General features: G+C 44.0%; 1 protein-coding gene across 2 annotated transcripts in view; it reads right to left on the bottom strand.

Annotated features, from left to right (window-relative positions):
* Positions 1–3,368: 3,368 nt before the first annotated feature.
* Positions 3,369–20,758, bottom strand: part of LOC137563129 (zinc finger matrin-type protein 1-like) — a 72,050-nt gene continuing 54,660 nt past the window's right edge. Inside the window, exons 5-7 of one of the 2 annotated variants that reach the window (XM_068275208.1) lie at positions 20,326–20,610; positions 15,422–15,515; positions 3,369–4,601 (exon numbers count right to left, since the gene is read on the bottom strand). In XM_068275208.1, coding sequence (XP_068131309.1) covers positions 3,869–4,601; positions 15,422–15,515; positions 20,326–20,610 — 1,112 coding nt within the window. In that variant the 3' untranslated portion in view covers positions 3,369–3,868. The remainder of the gene's footprint in view (positions 4,602–15,421; positions 15,516–20,325; positions 20,611–20,758) is intronic. The other variant, XM_068275217.1, reaches the window with a different exon arrangement.

The raw sequence follows: 20,758 nt of genomic DNA, 5'->3' as shown, positions 1-20,758 counted from the left end.
AGTGTTTGATGGAAGGACACAGGAGGGAGTGTGCTGGCCAGACAGGTGAGTGTACCCCGCTGCAAGGGCCCAGGGGAAAGACTATTAACCACTTCACCCCAAAGGGTTTTTACCCTAATGGACCAGAACAATTTTCACCTGTCAGCGCTCCTCCCTTTCATTCGCCAATCACTATATCACAACAAACTGATCTGTACCTTTTATATGCCACAAATTAGGCTTTTAGTGGGTCATACTAGTTTTCAGTAATTGCTTTATTTTCTATGCATTTTATAGGAATTTCCTTTTTTTCCTTCTTTTAAATACAGGTAGTCCCCGGTTAACGAACGAGATAGGGACTGTAGGTTCGTTCTTAAAGTGAACCTCTGGACTAAAAATCGACTCAGCAGCACTGAAAAGGCTTTGTGTTTCTTTAACAGTTTCACAGCATCAGAACTTTGTTTCTCTTATACAAGCCTCATTTTTAGCTGCACAGAAGAAAACTGCCCGGGCTTTTTTCCCCTGATGCTGTGCAAAGCATGATGAGATTTCTGATTTTGTTGTTCTCGTCCTGCTGTTTTGGTGCAATTTTTTTTTTTTTTACATTTTGAATTTGACATTTGAAGCCTAGGGTGCGCAGCTGGGAGGGGTTATCAGGACACAGGACAGTTGGAACTGTGTCTCCTGCTCCGTCACCTCCTTCTAACCAAAAAGATGGCTGCCCCCATGACAAAGATGGCAGCCCCCATGAATCACAAACATTTGCCTGTTCTTTTAAAACAGGGTGGGTAAAAAATTATATTACCTATCTATTCTAATTAACATAACTAATGTAACTTGATGACAGTATGTTTGTTTAGGCTGAAGTTCCCCTTTAACCTGAATCTTTTCTTAAGTCGGAACAATGTGCCATCTCTGACCCCTGTACCTCCTTTGTGCCCCCAGTGTCCCCCTCTGTGTCTGCTTTTATAAGACTAAAAGCCATTTTTTTTTAAATTTTTAACGATTTTCTCAAAAACTACAAGTCAAATATAAAAACATTTTTTTGGCTTGTTCCTATGGAAACACTGAATCCATGTACTTCATATCGGCGGGTCGATCGTAAGTCGGGGACTACCTGAACACTGTTTCTCCAATTCCATCCCCTATAGTTTTAAAATAAGCAATGCTACTGTAAATAAAACACACATTTTATTTGCTCATTAGTCCCGCCTATCACAACATTGAAATTATGTTCCAAGTAAAAATGTATGGCAACAATATATTTAAAAATAAAGGTGTATTTTTCTTGTTTTTTTGTGTAACTGATCAATAATTACAAGCCCTTCCGTACTAAAATAACAGTAATATACCCTCATGACATATACAGTATATTAAAAAAAAGCCCCTAAGGCAACACATTTTTTGAAACTGTTAGCAGTTTCTTTGTTTTTTTTTAAGTGTTTGTTTGGTAACCGGAAGGGATTCATTTTATTTTTAATTAAAAATATATGGCGAATGTAATTTTCCTTTTTGCCACTAGATGGGTTACCAGGGAGTGTTCAATTGTTTGGGTTTTTTTTTTACACTTTTAAATTCACCAATATGAATGGACTTGGCCCAAGGCACTGCAATTGGTTTGGGGAACACTCGTTCGCCTTCACCAATCATGGACCTCCAAGTCCCAACGGGTATGAGCGGCAGGCAAGTGGTGCATTCAAATGACCTAGAGCCACTAAGAGGCTCCAGAAGGTCATTTTAATATGGCGGCTTGACTTTAACAGGTTAATTGGGGAAGACCAGGGGAACGCGACAGCTGGGTCTGCAGAAGTTCCATGGGTTTTTTTTTTTTTATAGATGTCAAGCTTATATTTATTAAAAAATCTTTTTGCAGTGTGTGGCAAGAATAGATTCCTTTCTGATCAGGTTTCGATTAGAGAGCTATGCATCTTTAGGGCTTCTGATAAGGTTTAAGTGCTGGAAAGTTCAAAGAGAAATTACTTCTGTTAAAAAAAAAAAAAAAAAAATGAACGCAGACTTGTCACATCTGTGCTATAGATCTTAAAATAAAGTCTTTAAACTGAAGAAAAAAATAGGAGACTCAAGTCTTAAGTTTTGTAACACATAAAATCATCTCATAAGTTTTCTTTTCACTTCAGGTTTGTTTTAAAGAGACACTGAAGTCTTGTTTTTACCTCCTTTTCTTATCCAGTCCTCTTCAGCATTAAATTCTAAGCTGATTTGCCGCATCCCCACGGCAGAACGAGTGGTTTATGGCCCAGAAATAGCCCTGCAAAGTTCCAGGTAGAGACAGAGCTGTGCGCAGTAGCTCTGCCTCCTCTCCAGTCAATCTCCGCCTGTCCCAGTCTTCTTTCACTGAGAGGGGTGGGGAGTGGCAGAGATTGACTGGAGAGGAAGCAGAGCTACTGCGCACAGCTCTACCTCTCCCAGGCAGCAAAATGTGTGACCTGCAAAGACGTGGAACTTTGCAGGGCTATTTTTGTGCCTTAACAACTCATTCTGCTTAGAATTTAATGCTGAAGAGGACTGGATAAGAAAATAAGGTAAAAAAAACAAAACAAAAAGACTTCAATGTCTCTTTAAAAGGTAGCCATCCTACCTAATAAAATCCCAGGTATCTGCGCCCACCTGTGCCGTTGTAGTGTGCTTGAGCAGGGCTGGGGCCACGTGTGTAAGTGGGCATAAATGCATGTGGTCGGACATGCCCGCATGCATGCTGGTAAGACATGGCAGCATGTCCGGGCAGACAGGTCTACGTTTCTGGGCGAATGCCCCTGTATACGTTGGCAGCCGCTTGATGTTGACGCACATGCAGAAGGGTGTGACTGTGCGCTAGCCCTATGTTCTACCGCCCGTTATCGAAACGGTCCTAATTGTCTAGTACTGTATACTCCAAGTGAAATTTTAAAAACTTGGGGTTTGATAAATCATATATCAAATTATGTTAAAGGCAAAAATCAATTGAAGACTGATCAGCAATTTTTTGGGGGTTGATAGTAAAATAATCGTGCTAACATAAATAAGTTGGAAACTCATACACTTCTCCCACAATCCATAAAAGATTGAGTACTTTACAGTTAACGCGGAAATTACCTCACTCCCTCTAAGTTGTCGATCTATAGGAATCTGTTGCCGAAATGTTGCAAACTTGACCTGTTGGAGATCAATAGAATTGCCTACCAAGCATTTCCATCCCCCACCAGAAGAGAGCGCACAGCTTACCCTTTCTGATGGTGCTTACTCTACTTTTCAACACTTGCTTAGGGCATTCTAACACCTTGCAATACCTAAAATGTAGTAATATATGCAAAACAGACTGCCTTGTCTGACAATCAAACCATCACCGATTATACCACAAGAAATGAACACAATAAAACAGACAAAATAAATAACCCTTCTAGATGGCTCATTTTACTGATAGAAAAAAAGTAGTTCACATATAACATATATAAAGTTTCTTAATAGCAGCTGAGAGACTCTGGAGCCTAAAGAAAACGTGAGGTGTATTAATAAGAAAGTACCAGTTTGTTGAGAAGGGAAAAAAAAGTTAATAAAAAAAATTAAAAATAAATTAGATGGTATTCTAGGTGAGACAGTCTGCCCAATGGGCTATAAAGGCTGCATCGAGGTCTAGCTCCCCCTTTCCGGCTTAGAAAACTAGGAAAATTGTGTCTTCCTCTCCTTGCTGGACCCATGATAGCCGAGCTGGAACACCTGCCAAAAGATCTATTTTCAAGTTTCAGATAGATTGGAAAAGAGTTAGAATCTGTTAGGTTTGTATTGGTGCGTTCCTTCTAAACAGTTCTCCTTATTCGCTCTATCCAAAGCCTTAAAAATGACCGGAAATCCACTCCGATATATAATTTGCCAATATATAGATTAGAGGTCCTTAGAATCCCAGTATGGACTCATCCCACAGGATCTCCTCCTCCGTTCTTTGGTCCTCCACTTTTTTTGTTTTTTTGTGTTTTTTGCTCTCTTTATCGGTGGACTGCTCCTCTTTTTTCTTTTTATCGTTTTTGAGTTTGGGTTTGTCTTCGGGGGCTATGTCGGCCTTCTTGTCCTTTTCACAGTCTTCTTTTTCAGAGTCACTTTTTTCATGTTTCCTTTTCTTTCTGTTGCTGCTGCCATTTTCTCGCTTTGACTTATGGTGTTTGCGGTCTTTGCTGTGGTGTTCCCGTTTGCGGCGTTTCTCTTTCTTGAAGGAGTTCCCGCTATCGTCTGAGGAGGAGTAGTCACTGGAGTCAGAGCTGGAAGGAGAAGTTTTTCTGTAAAGGCCTGTTTTGGGGAACTTTCTGACCACTGGCTTGTTATGCCAATAAACCTGCTCCCAGTCCCCCATTCTAGGATCTATCGTGTGAGGTGGATTGTAAGCTGCAGCATATGCCTTAGGAAGAGGACCAAAGAACTTGTAAGGCTCAGGAGGCTTAGGCTTTGGATGAGTCACTACAGGTGCAGGTTCTATGTCTTCAGCACTGTCATACTGATCCTTATCTTGCCTAAACTGAGTTTTGGGTTCTAGACCTCGTGCTTTCTGAACCTTTATATAATCTTGTAGTTCATTCTCAAAAGAGTCGTAGGACTTCTTTGTTGTTCGTATTACACTAGCCACCATGTGTTCTCTGCAAGAAGAAAAAAAATATGATCAAGCATTACACTCCAATGCATTTAAAGTGAAATTACAGTAAGACTTTCCATACAATAAAAACCTAAATCTTTATTGACCATATACAGTATTTATATTATCTGTCTCTGTCGCAAATTACAGTTATTTAATCTGTGTGAAAATCTAAATTTGTCACTGCAGGTTACAGTGCAGTTATCGGTGGGAGCAGCCATGATGCATGGTTACCTCATATGCTGGTCAGAGAGCTGGCACAAGGAAAAAACAAAAAACACACTGCTGCTAAGGATCAATGCAGCGGTCATATCAGTTAATCATTTAAGCTCCCTGCTTTGTTAGATTTGCAAACAAGCATATTTCCTTTGCACACTACATCAAAAGAAAATCTATTTACAGTCAGGAGAGCTGAGTGCATGAGGTACAGTTCCTGCTAAGGGAAATCATGTGATACGGCTCCAAGGTAAACAAAGTCATTTTAATTCCATGCACTGTTTTTAAACAGGATTTTTTTTACCTACATTTTGATTGCGACACCTTTTTTTTCAAACTGAGCATGCACTCCATTAAATGGACCCTGTAGCAAAACAAAGTGCCCCTGGGGAGTACTTACCTCAGGAAAAAGAAGCCTCTCCTACCTAGGACACCCTTCCCACTAACCACCATTTATACCACTCCACACACAGCTTCCCTTTACCTACTGTCCTATACCTAAAGCTGGCCACTAACGGTCCAATTTCTAGCGAAAAATCATTCAAGCGATCAGAAATTCTGATCGGACGAAAAATCATTCACTACACCATCAACTAACCAATCATTGCTTCCTATCTATCACGACAACAAAGAAAATCCAAATTTTCGTTCGACAAAAATTCATTCGGGCGACATTTTTTTCACTCGTTCATAATCGATTGTGTCCACCAATGGAGATTATTTACAACCAATCCGATCAGAATTTCTGACCGCTCGAACGATTTTTCGCTAGAAATTGGACCGTTAGTGGCCAGCTTTAAACTTTTAGACCAGTGATGGCTAACCTTGGAACTCCATCAAAACTACAAATCCCATCATGCCTCGGCCTCCCTGAGTTATGCTTAGAGCTGTCAGAGTAGTGCAATGCCTCATGGGACTTGTAGTTCCACCACAGCTGGAGTGCCATGGTTAGGCATCACTGCTTTAGACTGTAAGGCCGTTTGGCCAGTTCTCTCTTCCCCTTTTGTCTCACAATGCTGTGTAATGGTTTTACATACCTCCCACACCTGTGTAAAAATATGTAGTTAATTTGTTCACGGTGTTAGCGGTTATACCCTTTTGTCTTCTATCAAATGTTTTATTGTGTATTTTGTATTGTTATACCCTGTATGCTGTTGTACAGCGCCACGGAAGATGCTGGCGCTATATAAATCAATAATAATAAAGAGGCTTCCCCCGTCCTGCTCAGCAGAGCTGGTCCTGCAGTGGGACCCCAGAAAGTCTATCTGCGCTGTGTGCATACGCAGTAGCAGCTTTCCACTTCGGCTCCGGTGGAAATGGCCAAGCCTGATTCGGTCCACTCTACTGCGCAGGTGCAAACCGCCTGCGCACTAGAGTGGCCCCATTTTGGCTAGGCCCCTATTTTGGAGCTCGAGCTGTTTTCATTGTTGCTGACTGTTCTGGGGCTGCCATCGCTGGATCGGGCTGGTTGAGGAAGATGGGGAAACCTCACTGAGATCCAGAGGCTTCCCCCTCCCGAGGTAAATAGCATTTTGTTTTTCATTTCTGAAAGTCATGGATTCTCTCATGGATTTATGGAAACATAATGTGTAAAAAAACAAAACAAAAAGACTTTGCTAAAGTAAACCCAACCCAACCCATGAGGAGGCCATGCTTATGCCTGCGCTCCCTTACTCTTCATACAGAGGACATGTTACAGATCACATCTCTCTCCCACAATGCTCCTGTGAACCACAGCAGGACATTTCTGCCTAAGTAATAGCCATTTACTATTGAAACAAACTATTGGCTAGCAAAAGATTGTTACTATATATCAGGGGTAGGGAACCTTTTTGGCCGAGAGAGCCATAAACACGACATATTTTAAAATGAAATCTGTGAGAGCCATACACAATATGTTTAAAACTAAATACAAGGTAATGTGTACATTTTATGCAAAACAAACACTTTTAAAGGACAATAGGTGTCTGAATTCCTTTTAAGAACGTTGTTATGCAGTTGCTAACGGTTAGCATTTCACCATAAAATAATCGTAAAGTGGGGAGCATTACACCAGAAATTAATCGTAAAGTGGGCTGCATTTCGCCATAAAATAATCGTAAAGTGGGGAGCATTTCACCATAAAATAATCGTAAAGTGGGGAGGATTTCACCATAAAATAATCATAAAATGGGGAGCATTTCACAAAATAATTGTAAAGTGGGCAGCATTCACCAGAAAATAATGGGAGCGGCAGGTCAGGGTGTGGAGAGGTAGGTCAAGGTGCTGGGTGGGCAGGTGATATTGCTTGGTGGGTGGGGGAAACAGGTGAGGTGCTTGGTGGGTAGGTGATATTACTTGGTGGGTGGTGGGGGAAACAGGTGAGGTGCTGGGTGGGTAGGCGATATTACTTGGTAGGTGGTGGTGGGGAAACAGGTGAGGTGCTGGGTGGGTAGGCGATATTGCTTGGTGGGTGGTGGTGGGGAAACAGGTGAGGTGCTGGGTGGGCAGGTGATATTGCTTGGTGGGTGGGGGAAACAGGTGAGGTGCTGGGTGGGTAGGCGATATTGCTTGGTGGGTGGTGGTGGGGAAACAGGTGAGGTGCTGGGTGGGTAGGCGATATTGCTTGGTGGGTGGTGGTGGGGGAACAAGGTGAGGTGCTGGGTGGGTAGGCGATACGGATATTGCTTGGTGGGTGGTGGTGGGGAAACAGGTGAGGTGCTGGGTGGGTAGGCGATATTGCTTGGTGGGTGGTGGTGGGGAAACAGGTGAGGTGCTGGGTGGGTAGGCGATATTACTTGGTGGGTGGTGGTGGGGAAACAGGTGAGGTGCTGGGTGGGTAGGCGATATTGCTTGGTGGGCGGTGGGGTAAAAAGGTGAGGTGCTGGGTGGGTAGGCGATATTGCTTGGTGGGTGGTGGTGGGGGAAACAGGTGAGGTGCTGGGTGGGTAGGCGATATTACTTGGTGGGTGGTGGTGGGGAAACAGGTGAGGTGCTGGGTGGGTAGGCAATATTGCTTGGTGGGCGGTGGGGGAAACAGGTGAGGTGCTGGGTGGGTAGGCGATATTGCTTGGTGGGTGGTGGTGGGGGAAACAGGTGAGGTGCTGGGTGGGTAGGCGATATTGCTTGGTGGGTGGTGGTGGGGAAACAGGTGAGGTGCTGGGTGGGTAGGCGATATTACTTGGTGGGTGGTGGTGGGGAAACAGGTGAGGTGCTGGGTGGGTAGGCGATATTGCTTGGTGAGCGGTGGGGGAAACAGGTGAGGTGCTGGGTGGGTAGGGGATATTGCTTGGAGGGTGGTGAGGGGGGAAACAGGGGAGGCGCTGGGTGGCAGGCTTTGTAGTGCTAGCTAGCTAACTCACCAGGCCAGGCAGCTTCATCGCGGAGTTCCACAGCGCGGGCTCGGCTGACGTCACTGGCCGCAACACTCAGGCCTCCAGTCCCTGCACGCCGCGTCATGGGGGTGGAGCTACAGTACGCTGGCCACGGCGGCTGGAGGAGGTGGCGCTCAGCGCGCGATGTGAGGGGAGGCAGTGCCGATGGAGGCACACATGCAAATTACAAAGGCCCAGCACGGAGGGGGCGGCGCAGATTTAAAAAAGTAAACAGGCTCTCTGGCCGCTCTGTCGCACGTCTTTTAGCGAGCCAGAGAGCCATATGCGGGCATGAAAAGAGCCATATATGGCTCGTGAGCCATAGGTTCCCGACCCCTGCTATAGATGGTGATATAAAATTAATATATGCAGCCTTGGAATGTAGGCAATGGGTTTCCTTGAATTGTCTGCATTAAAGATCAACTGAAGCGAGAGTGAGATAGAGGCTGCCATATTTATTCCCGTTTAAACAATACCAGTTGCCTGGAAGCCCTGCTGATCCTCTGCCTCTATTCATTTTAGCCATAGACCCTGAACAAGCATGCAGCAGATCAGGGGTTTCTGACATTGTCAGATCTGACAATATTAGCTGCATGCTTGTTTCTGGCGTTATTCAGACACTAATGTAGCCAAATAGATCAGCAGGGCTGCCAGGTAACTGGTATTGTTTAAAAGGGAATAAATACTGCAGCCTACATATTCCTCCCACTTTAGTTGTCCTTTAAGTGTAGTGTACTTTTGTTGCATTCCAGAAGCCCCGAATGCACACAGGCCTTTAATAAAAAAAAACAAAAAACAAAAAACAAAAAAAAAAAAAAAAATTCACCTCAAATGTTTTTCCCAATAAACAAAAAGCAATTTTCACCTGTCAGCGCTCCTTCCATTCATTCGCCTATAACTAACTATTTATCACAACAAAACAATCTATATCTTTTTTTCGCCACCAATTAGGCTTTCTTTCAGGGTTACCTTTTGCTAAGAATTATTGTAAAAGTGTGTTATCAGGAAAAAGAAGAAAAAAAAAATCATTATTTCTAAGGTTACGGCCATTAGAGTTTTAAAATAATACATGCTACCGTAATTAAAACCCACACATTTTATTTGCCCATTCGTCCCAGTTATTGCAACATTTTACATTTTTCCCTAGTACAATGTATGGTGCCAATATTTCATTCGGAAATAAAGGTGCATTTTTTCAGTTTTGCGTGCATGCCTGATTACAAGCCCATAATTTATAAAGTAATAGTAATATACCCTCTTGACATACATATTAAACAAAGTTCAGTCCCTAAGGTAACTATGTGTTTTGGGTTTTTTTGTACATTAAAAAAAATGCTAACTATTGGGGAGTATGGGAGGTCAGGAGTTCATTTACAAAGTAAATATAAGATAAAAATAGGTCCTTTATTGAAAAAAAAAATGCAGATGTAATTTTCAGGTGTCTTCTGTATGCGTAGTATTAGTACGCAAACAGGAAGCACTGCGTGGACGGGTTTTGTAAAAGATGGTGCCGTCTAATAGACGTCTGCCATCAGTTACACGGGGAATCAATGATCTAGCGGCTAACGATTGGCAGCGGTAACTAGCGAGGGGGGCGCAGGCGGTAACGCGGGGAGGGACGTGATAGCTACACCCCTGCAAGAAGTTATGGGAACTTGCAGGGATGTAGTTACTCATACCGGGGGAAGGGGAAGTGGTTAAAAGGTATCTGTAGCAAGGGTAAATGGAGTCTATCATCTGAAAAAGCTTTTTGTTGGCGGTTCTGCTAATTCCATTTAAAGGGAATTAAAAGTGAGATAAATGCAAAGGTTGCCAAATTGGGATCACATTATACTTGGTCAAGTGTTGTCTGAGTCACATGTCTGCAATAAAAATGCATGTATTCAAATCAGAGTTGTGAGTTGTTATGCAGAGCTAACAGAGACTTTTACACAGGGCATTTAACACATTTTAAAAAAGGCAGACCACTGCAGCTACCATTTATTCTGCTGCCGCAATCTGAAATCTTTGCTAAACTGCAAATAAGGTTGTTACTAAAGGTGGCCACTAATGATCCAATCTTTTTCATCCAATTTTACCAAATCTATGTAGTATAAGGGTAAAATGAGTAAATATATTGAATGGATAATTTAGGCAGTTACCTTATATTACATAGAAATGTTAAGATTGGATGGAAATGATTGTATCATTAGTGGCCACCTTAAGGGCGGCAACCAATCCTCTGACTTTGCATGTCATGTTTTCTACACCGACCTCAATTATGTTGCCCTATATGTACATGTGGCAGGTTTTCATTTCACTCTCACTGACCGCTGTTTTGAGGGTTAAAAAAACCTCTGCTCTGTTCACGATCCTCAAACTGTGTTCCAAATAAGTGTAGGTGTGCGAGCAGGAGAGTGTGAGAAGGGAGTGTTAGGGTGGCCATACAACAGGCTATTTTGACGATCGAAGATTTTATTGATTCAAAAGGAAAATCTGTGCCGCCACATTTCCGGACAAAAAGATTTATTGGACATGCTGGAAAAGCTGAGGCAAGTGCTTGATAAGGTGCGTGACAGTAGCAGTGTTTGATATTGTGAGGACCGACATGCCCCCCTTCCAAGTGTAAAATTTCCCCCTGTACCCATGTTTTAAAATCTCACCTGTATGCCGAGGCAATTCCAGTTCTACTCCACCGAGGTGGGTTTGATCGCCTCCTCTATAGCGCCGCTCCCTGCCTACGTCCCTTCCCTCCAATCAGCTTACGGAGGCAGGGAGGGGAGGGACGCAGTCGGGGAGTGCTGCTATAGAGGAGGCGGGGAGCAGGGGATGAAATGGCAGACATAAGGTAAACAGCCAGCTAGCGACAAGCTGCATGTCGCTAGCATGGCAGTTTTATTTATGGGGGACAGCAGAGCGCAGGGGGAGACAGTGGGGACACAGTACAGACACAGAAGCTGGTGATAGTATGCAGAACCAGCCTCTGTGTCCTAATAGCATTTTTCAAACCCACCTCGGGTTCTCTTTAAGGCAAGTGCCTGGAACACATGGCACCAGGGACTTACGGTAAAGGCAGACATGGACAGAAATTGCGCTGGCGGACAGGTGAGATGTTAGTGATCACAGGCACTGGCGATGTGGGCGGGGCAGGGGTGGGTGGGATCTATCAGAAATTGGTCTGCGGTGTATGTACTCTTCATGGGATCCACTGACACATACTGGCCGATCACAAAAGATATGTCACTTATGGCGTTCCTCTCCTCGTTATCTGTAATCGCAATCATTTTACTTTTGGCCCAAGGGCTCGTTACCACTAGTGCCAAATGCGGCACAAATCTGCAGCGTTTCCCAGCATGCCGAGCTGCATGGGGAAACACCACCTATTTCTTCTCTAGCTGGTCTGCAGTGTGATTCTGGATGGCATGCTGCAGTTTCCTGCAGAACATACCTACTTTTCTATAGCTGTCTATCCGGAAGCGTTCTCGCATCACTACAAGTGCTGGCGTGCATCCTGCAAGTGGAAACCGGCTCTATGTCAGATTTTCACAAAGGCAGGCTTGCACCCTCCTATACACCTCACATTCCGTCCTCTTCCCTGATCCATTCCCTTCCTTATAGGGCACCTGAAGTGAGGGGAATATAGAGGCTGCCATATTTATTTACTTTTAAATAATGCTAATTGCCTGGCTGTCCTGCTATTCATCTGCCTCTAATACTTTTAGCAATAGACCCTGAACAAGCATGCCGGTCCTCTGACTGCATTAGCCACATGCTTGTTTCAAGTGTGTAATTCAGACACTACTGATGCCAGAAAGATCAGCAGGACTGCCATGCAACTGGTATTATTTAAAGGAAATAAATATGGCAGCTTCCATATCCCTCTCACCTTAGCGGTCCTTTAAAGGGAACCTTAACTGAGAGGGATATGGATGTTTCCTTTTAATCAATACCAGTTGCTTGGCAGCCCTGCTGATCTCTTTGGCTGCAGTAGTGGCTGAATCACACACCTGAAACAAGCATGCAGCTAATCCAGTCTGACTTCAGTCAGAGCACCTGATCTGCATGCTTGTTCAGGGGCTGTGGCTAAAAGTAATAGAGAAAAAGGATTATCAGGAGTCAGGCAACTGGTATTGTTAAAAGGAAAAATCCACATCCTCAGTTTAGGTTCCCTTTAAGGGCAATGGTGATGAAGAGGGAATAGGAGGGTAATAAGGAGCACGACTCTGCCTGTCTGAAAATGTGACTTTAGCCAAAAAAAGACACATTTTTAACCACTTCCGGATACCAGGTGGTTTGGCTGATCTGTGCTGCGGGGGCTCTTCAGCCCGCAGCACAGATCAGAAATCAGGCAGGGCGATCAGACCTCCCCCCTTTTTTCCCCACTAGGGGGATGTCCTGCTGGGGGGGGTCTGATCGCCGCCGCGCTGCTGTGCCTAGCGGGGGGGGGGGGGGGGGGCTCCTCAAAGCCCCCCTCCGCAGCACTAGTCCTCCCTCTGCCTCCTTCCCTCCCTCTCCCGTCCCCTGTGTGCGGCGCAGGACGGAAAGCCGTCCTGCGCCGGATAGGATAGGCTTTAGCCTATCAGAGGCCGGGGATCGCCGATCTCCTCTACGGCGCTGCTGCTGCGCAGCGCCGTATATATGTAAACACCGGGGAAGATCTTCCCCGCGTGTTTACATTTACCCTGCGAGCTGCGATCGGCGGCTCGCAGGGTGTTCACGGAGACACCCTCCGTGAACTGACATGGAACGGCCGCTCATACGAGCGGCCATTTCCATGGAAACCACTTCAGGATTCAGGGGCGTAGTTAAGCGTACGCAGAATCCTGAAGTGGTTAAACAGGGTGATTACAGGTAAAGAGGAATCCAGACAACACACAGTGCAGGGGTATGTGGATCCAGTATGAACAAACCCATGTGATCACCTTCGCTACTTTTTGCTCAGGTCAGGAATACTTGAAGGGCAAAAATACCATATAAATATTTGTCAATGTTATTATAAATAAGGCTAATATAAAATAATTACCCCTTTACTTCTGTGATATAGAAAACGATTAAACATAGCTTTATTTACCAGAGTAAGTTTCACGACATTAAGTGGTCACTAACCGGACGACTCCCTCCCCCTCTTTTCTTTATGTATAGGTTCTGTTTGTTTATGTAAAGTTATCTTTACCTGTTAATCCTGAATACATTACATGCTGTATTGTATAATGATTCGATGACAAAACTTTAATAAAAATTCTCATTTAAAAAAAAAAAAAGAGTAAGTTTCACACTACTGAAAAGAAATGTGAAGACTTGTTTGTAGAATGTGAAAAAGCCAAATGCAGATCTCCTGCGCCACCTACTGGCCATCACTGCCAAACACGTTACAGCTAAAGAGCAGAGTTTCCCAACAACTTCAAAACCTGGGGTATGCCATGTTCCTGATAATATGACCAACATCTTTTTGAAGTACCCCTTAATAAATACACATTTGTGGGCAGCCGATCCTTACATCCTCTTCAACTTAAAGGACAACTGTAATGAGAGGAATATGACGTTTATCTCCTTTTAAAAAATACCAGTTGCTTGGCTATCCTGCTAAACCTCTGCCTCTAATAATTTCAGCCATAGACCCTGAACAAGCATGCAGCAGATCAGGCGTTTCTGACATTATTGTCTGATCTGACAAGGTTAGCTGCATGCTTGTTTCAGGCGTTATTCAAACACTACTGCAGCCAAATAGATCAGCAGGACAGCCAGGCAACCAGTATCGCTAAAAAGGAAATAAATATGACATCCTCCATATCCCTCTCATTACAGTTGTCCTTTAACCACTTAATGACAATGTATTGTATTAAAACGTCATGTTTGAGCCTGTTAACAACAACAGGACGTTTTAATACGTTGCTTGTTCCCGCTGCCGCTCCACACGTGTGCGCGCCGCTCACGCCACCGCTTCCATCGGGATTCAGTGTTCAGCGACTGGGGAAGAGGACAAAGCAGTCCTCTACCCAATCGCAATGCCTGGACGTGACCGCGGTCAGCGGCCACGTCCATTCATAAAACAGGAAACATTCATAGTGTAGTTAAATGTAAAAAAAAAGTGAACACTTCCTACAACGGGAGTGTTCACTAGTGCCATCTTGTGGCCAAAAAGCAAAAATTACACATATAGGCACATACATACTGTACATACAGTACATACACAATATTAATAAAATTATGAATAACTTACACTTCCAAAACCTCCCCCCCCTCAAAAAAAAAACACTTGTAAAAAAAAAATCAGTTTAAAAAAAATACATAAATGTTTGCCTTAGGGACTCAGGTTTTTTTAATCTATATTGTATGAGGGAAAATTACTTTTACTTTACTACATAGGGGCTTGTAATTATGGACCGGACAAAAGTCAAAAAAAAAATTAAAAAAAGGACACCTATATTTCAAAATAATATGTTGCCATACATTGTGATAGGGACATAATTGAAATGGTTTAATAAATCGGGACAACTGGGCAAATAAAATGTGTCCATTTTATCCACAGAACGTTTAATTTTAAAACTATAATGGCCGAAAACTGAGAAATAATGAATTTTTTTCCATTATTTTCTTATTTTTCCCATTAAAAACGCATTTAGAATGAAAAAAAATTCTTAGCAAAATGTACTACCCGCAGAAAGCCCAATTGGTGGCAAAAAAACGAAGTATAGATCATTTTCTTGTGATAAGTAGTAATAAAGTTGTTAGGGAATAAAAGGGAAGAGCACTGACAGGTGAAAATTGCTCTGGTCCGTTAGGGTAAAAACCCTTGGGAGTGAACTGGTTAAGCAGTGCTCAACACCTATAAGCCGGCTAGGCCGTTCCTTGCAAGAAAGAGGATGTGTCACTAGTTGTGTCAGAACTTTCTGCCTTAAAAGTGCAAATTGTCAGTTCTCATTTTTAAAGCAGCTTAATAAAATGAGCATCTAAGGCTCCTTTTAAACTAATGCGCTGCGGTAGCGGTGTGATCAGGAATGATTGGACTGCACGGCACCTGAATAGTCGCACTGCGCATTATATCTTCAGTGTGACCGAACAAATGCATTTAACACGTGACTTCTGGGGCACTTCTGGGACTCGCAGTGTAACGCACTGCAGGTTCTGCTTTACTTCTGCAGCACTGCACAGCTTCGCAGTCATGCCTCCCGCAGCTCAGTTTTTGCTGCAGTGCCAGACACAAGAGAACACATGTAAAACTGTACTTTCTCCACAGAACCACCCAGAACATTTCTCCATGGTGTGTGTGACTTACTTTAGCTGATGCTTGTTTCCTTGCATGTGGGCTTGGTACATCTCTATTGAGGTGAGCGTGATACTGCATATCGGACACACATATATGCCTTCTGCTGAAAAGAGAGGATAATTAGAACAGAACAATACAGTTCTAAAATCCCTACCCCATATCGTGGATAGGGAGGATCCACACTCTTTGAACACTGTTTAAACTCCTTTATCTATCCCAGACTCTCCCTATCTGGGGTGAGTCTTGGAGAGCTTAGCTCCTGTATCTTTCACCATCAAACTACAAGATTTATGTCCAACCCAAAGTTATCGCTTTGCCCCTTTTTAACCACCTAGTACACAGGCATCTGGTCACTTGGGATAGACTGATCATCTTCTAAAGAGGCACTCTGCTTTGTCCCTTTCACACTTCACACGCTGACTCGCCTCCTCTTCATCATTTGAGCTTTTAATAGCTAATGCCGATAGGCAAAAGGGACAAATCTGTCTTACATGATTTTATTTATCTAACATCTTCGGACTCTAGCTAAGCACAAGTACATGGACCAATGGGAAAGTGTTCTGTCTCGGTCCATTACTATAGCCCAGTGGCAACAAATCTGGGAAAATGCCCACCGAACCTCTATTTGCACTATTAAAGAAAACATATACAAGCTGTCATTCCATTGGAAAGAGGGTGGTAATGTTGGAGCACATTTTCTGGTTCTGCCCAAAATAAGCAAACTACTGGGAGACTGTTAGGGATATTTTTGGACCCTTGAACCTTAGCTCTGGGCCTACCCCTGCATTCTTACCACCCAGAAAACTGCTAACATCATTATGGTTGCCGCTAGGTTAGCTATCGCTACGTGTTGGTCTGTTTCCCCTCCAACAATGGATAGAGTTCAGGCAAAGATTGAGTTTATCAGACAAATGGGACTACTTGACAGCTTGTAAAAATAAAGCCACACCTTCTTTTGAAAAAGTCTGGGACTTTAGGGACATTTATGTGGTAATGGCAGATACGGCCCTTTAGTGAGGCGGGTTCTCTGTTCATTGTCTACATGTCACTTCATCTTGAGACTGATCTCCTTTGGGTACTCATCACCGAGTCAACCTGGCTGGATATTTGTTAAAGGGGCACTATGGCGAAAAAGTTTAAAATGTAAAATATGTGCAAACACATACAAATAAGAAGTACGTTTTTTCCAGAGTAAAATGAGCTATAAATTACTTTTCTCCTATGTTGCCGTCACTTACAGTAGGTAGTATAAATCTGACAGAAGGGACAGGTTTTGGACTAGCCCATCTCCTCAAGGGGGATTCTCAGGGATTTATTTTCAAAAGCCCTTAGGCTGGTTTCACACCAGGACGTTGCGTTTTAGGGGACATTATGGTCGCATAACGTGTGGACATCAGAGTGAGCCGCGTTGTGCAGCTTACTCTGGCGTCCGTGATGCGTCCTCTTGGACGCATGCGGCATCACGTGGTCCCGCCCGGCCAATCGCCGCACAGAGCTGCCGCTCCAGGAAGTAAACACTGCATGTCACTGAGTGCAGTGAATATTAATTAGCCATGTGCCTGGCCGCTCTCCGCTCCTCCTCAACATTACTGCGCATGTGCAAGCAGTCTAACGCGGCTCTGCCGCTTATAAAGTACTGCATGCAGTACGTTCTGTTATGACGCAGCGTTACTGAGTAATGCAACGTGGGCACTGTGAACAGCCCATTGATTTTTCATTGCTGTGCGGTGGGCTGCGTTACAGGCTGCTCTAACGTGCGCCTGTAACGTCCCACTGTGAAACCAGCCTTAGTGAATGGCAGTTGCTGCCAAAAAACTGTGTAGCGAGCAGGGAAGCTGGCCAGCATCATTGTTTAAATCCTTTTTAGGGAATATCTTTATAAAGAATAAAGCCTTGCTGAGAATCCCCTATGAAGAGATGGACTAATCCAAAACTTGTCACTTCTGTCAGATTTCTACTACCTACTGTAAGTGACAGCAACATGGGAGAAAAGTAATTTATGGCTCATTTTACTCTGGAAAAAGTGTACTTCTTATTGGTCTATGTTTGCACATATTTTAAATTTTACAATTTTTTCACCATAGTGCCCCTTTAAGCTATACACTGTTTCACTGTTTCTTCCTTTTCTTTATCCTGTTGGAGCAGGTTATGGTTATTCATGCTGGAAGTAAAGGATAAGATCCCTAATATTGTGGTGCTAACTTCTAAGCTAGGTTTAGATGTGATCCTTATTAGGACTTTAAACACCCCCCCCCCCCCCCCCCCCCCCTTGGGGACTTGTTACCAATGCTGGATTTAATACTGATGTAGTGTTGTCCTAAAAAAACAAGAAAACAAACAAAGCCAGTTTAAAACACTACAGGCAAAAAAATAAATAAAAAAAAAAAGCAGTAAACTCCTAAACTGTCAGTCCATAGAGCTGTATATACATTTAGCTTATTATGCACATTTATGTTAGATGTTTGTTTGAAAGAAACACTGAAGTCAGGGGTGTAACAATAGCCATAGCAGGGCCCAGGTGGTACTTAATGTGTGTTCACCATTCACTTTCTTGTGTTTCTCCACCCTTTGACTGTCTCAGTGCCCATGGACTATATGCAGTGATGACTGCACAAGAATGTAAATTGCCCAATTAACTCATAACCATAGGATAGGGGCAGGTGGCATTGCTTAAAGCAGGAGGATTAGCCATACTATGTGTAATACATAGCGGAGAAACCGCCGCAGAGACAAGCGGCATGGCGGCTATCTCCGCGTATCAGCCAGCGGCCTCTGCCGCGCGGTTACATGCTGAGACTTTGCCTGGTCCTTCTGTTGCTCACAGGTTAAGGGCTACGCGCGCGCGAGCCGAGCGACAGGACCTTTATGCATCTAGGAGGGGAGTCAGCTGACGCGCGGTCAGCTGATTCCAGCCAGCGTACGGATTGGCTGAGTGACTGGGGCGGCGCTGTGGAGCATGGTTGGGTATATATAGGACAGGCCTGTCAGTAGCTCCTCGTCTGCTGTTGCAAATGCCATCGTGTTAGCGCTCAGACCCTAGTCAGATCCCAAAGTGTGCTAGAACCGGCCGGACCTGGGGATCCACACTTAGCCAGATTCTGTTGATAGCTTAAAGTACTAATTGCATTGTTTATTTGTTATGACTTTCTGCTTACTCTGACTATCCTCCTGTTTGTCCATTCTGTACCTCAGCCATCTGATTCACGTTGCCGACCCTGCTTGTTATTGACGCTGAATCAGTCTTCCGTTTCTGTACTGTACCTGTCCGCTCGTTGCCTACTCTGCCTGTCTGACCTCGCTACCCACACCAGTGGACCTAGCCACTGATGAGGGAAATTACTGTCTGTATCATCTACTCCTAAGCTGCAGTACTGTCTGTATCATCTACTCCTAGGCTGCAGTACTGTCTGTATTGCCTACATTTAGGCTTTAGTACCTTCTGTATCAACTACGCCTAGGATGCAATACCATTCGTATCACCTGTTCCACAGGGGATCGTTAGTGCAGTACTAATTGTATTACTCCTCCTTGTGCTGTGCACCAAACACTACTAGGCTGCAGTACTACCTGAATCACCTGCTCCACAGGTGATCAGTTGTTCAGCCCTGGTTGTATTATCTTCTATTTGTGTTTGTGCTTCCAACACTCCCGGCTGCAGCACGGTCTGACTCACCTGCCCAATAGTGAGCACCGGCTGCAGTACTGTCTGGGTCACCCGCTCCTCGGGTGAACCCGCTCATCCTACTGTTACACCAAACACTATACTACATTAGCTGCCTTGTGCTTTGCTATACTTGTATTATTGGTGATTCTGCAGATCACCATATAATCAGGTATAGTATCTGTATTATTGGTGATACTGCAGATCACCAATAATCAGAAAATCTGTTCAGCTGACACCTATCGTTACACTATGCCAGGAAAAAAAAAACCCACATATACAGTATAAGTAGATAAATACTTGCTCTACTTGCATAACACATGTATTGTACTGTCCACGTTTTGATTTCAGTGAATGTTATATAGTAAATGGAGAGAATTCTGTTCCTGGTGGGAACCATGTCTTTTGCCCACAGTTTGAGGCTAAATACTGTTGTCATGTCTTCCCTTAACTTTTTTTTTTCTTCTCCAATCACTGAGTCACCTCAGCCTTGCTTGTATACACAAGTGAGCAGAGGATCAGGTTTCAGCTAGGCAGGGAAATTAAGGGAAGAGGAGGAATATATTATAGATAAAAAGAACCCCCAACATGCAACTGAATGGCAATGGCTATTAAAGGGCCAGTGCTCCTAAGGTATGTGATAACTCCAAAGCATAACAGCAGAAAAAGTTTTGATTGCAGGATTAGCATTTTATCACTTAATACACTCAGACCAGTTGCTGTTGAAATTAGAATTTTATGGTGACAATCCCGCTTTAAGAGAGCCTACGTTTGAGGACCTCATGAAAGGTTTGTTATGTGGCCCCATAATCTCTAGCTATGCCACTGACTGACGTGTCCTGTAAAACAAATTCACTCACCTATGGCTCTCATAGAGCCTTTCCAGTCCTCTCTCTGTGTCCTCATTCCCCACTGTCCCACTTTCAAATTTGCTGCCTCCGGGAGACCTCAGAAGGCTTCAGAAGCACTCGTGTCTTCACAGTATGGAGCCGACGGTTTTCAGACATCAGTGCTTCTAAAGCCTTCCGAGGATCCCCGAAGGTGTATTTGACCAGTTGGCTAAATAACTTCAAATTGGGGTGTCAGTGGTGGACCGAGGACACAGAGAGGACCGGGGAGGCTCTATGAGATCCAGAGCCTTCCCTCTCCATAGGCGAGTATCTGACTTTTTTCAGTCCCTTAAGTGATACTTTATATTTGTGATATATACAACACAGAAAGTGTTGCCTGTCCCACCACTGCTCATTCATACCCCCAGACTCCATTGGAACTCCAGTATCTTCCATATCCTCCATCATCTTCCGCCGCATCTCGTTGCGAGCGTGCTTCTTGCCATTGTAGTGCTGTGTAGCCACCAGGGGATTGTTGAACGAGGCACAGCAGAGCTTGCAGTATTTGTTTGGGTCAGTGAGGTCAATCTCATTTATATCCTCCTGAGCAGCGGTGGAGGAGGGATGCTCTTTGCTGCCTTCTTGCTGGCCAGACTTCTCTGGCACATGGGATGCCGCAGCACCGGCCTCGGTGTCAGGTGTAACAGCTGGAAGGAAACAGACGGGAAGAGTAAGCAGCTGAGAAAACAAATGGCACTACAAGCAACTGTCCAAGACGTTATTAGGGTCCTGGGTCCACAAAAAGCTTTTGATAAGGTGGCCATACACCTACCATTTTGCGGCCAAATCGACCAT

The sequence above is a fragment of the Hyperolius riggenbachi genome, chromosome 1 (assembly GCF_040937935.1).
Source record: "Hyperolius riggenbachi isolate aHypRig1 chromosome 1, aHypRig1.pri, whole genome shotgun sequence".
Lineage (NCBI taxonomy): Eukaryota > Metazoa > Chordata > Amphibia > Anura > Hyperoliidae > Hyperolius > Hyperolius riggenbachi.
The sequence above is the reverse complement of the archived record's forward strand: the minus strand, read 5'-3'. Positions and strand labels throughout refer to the sequence as shown.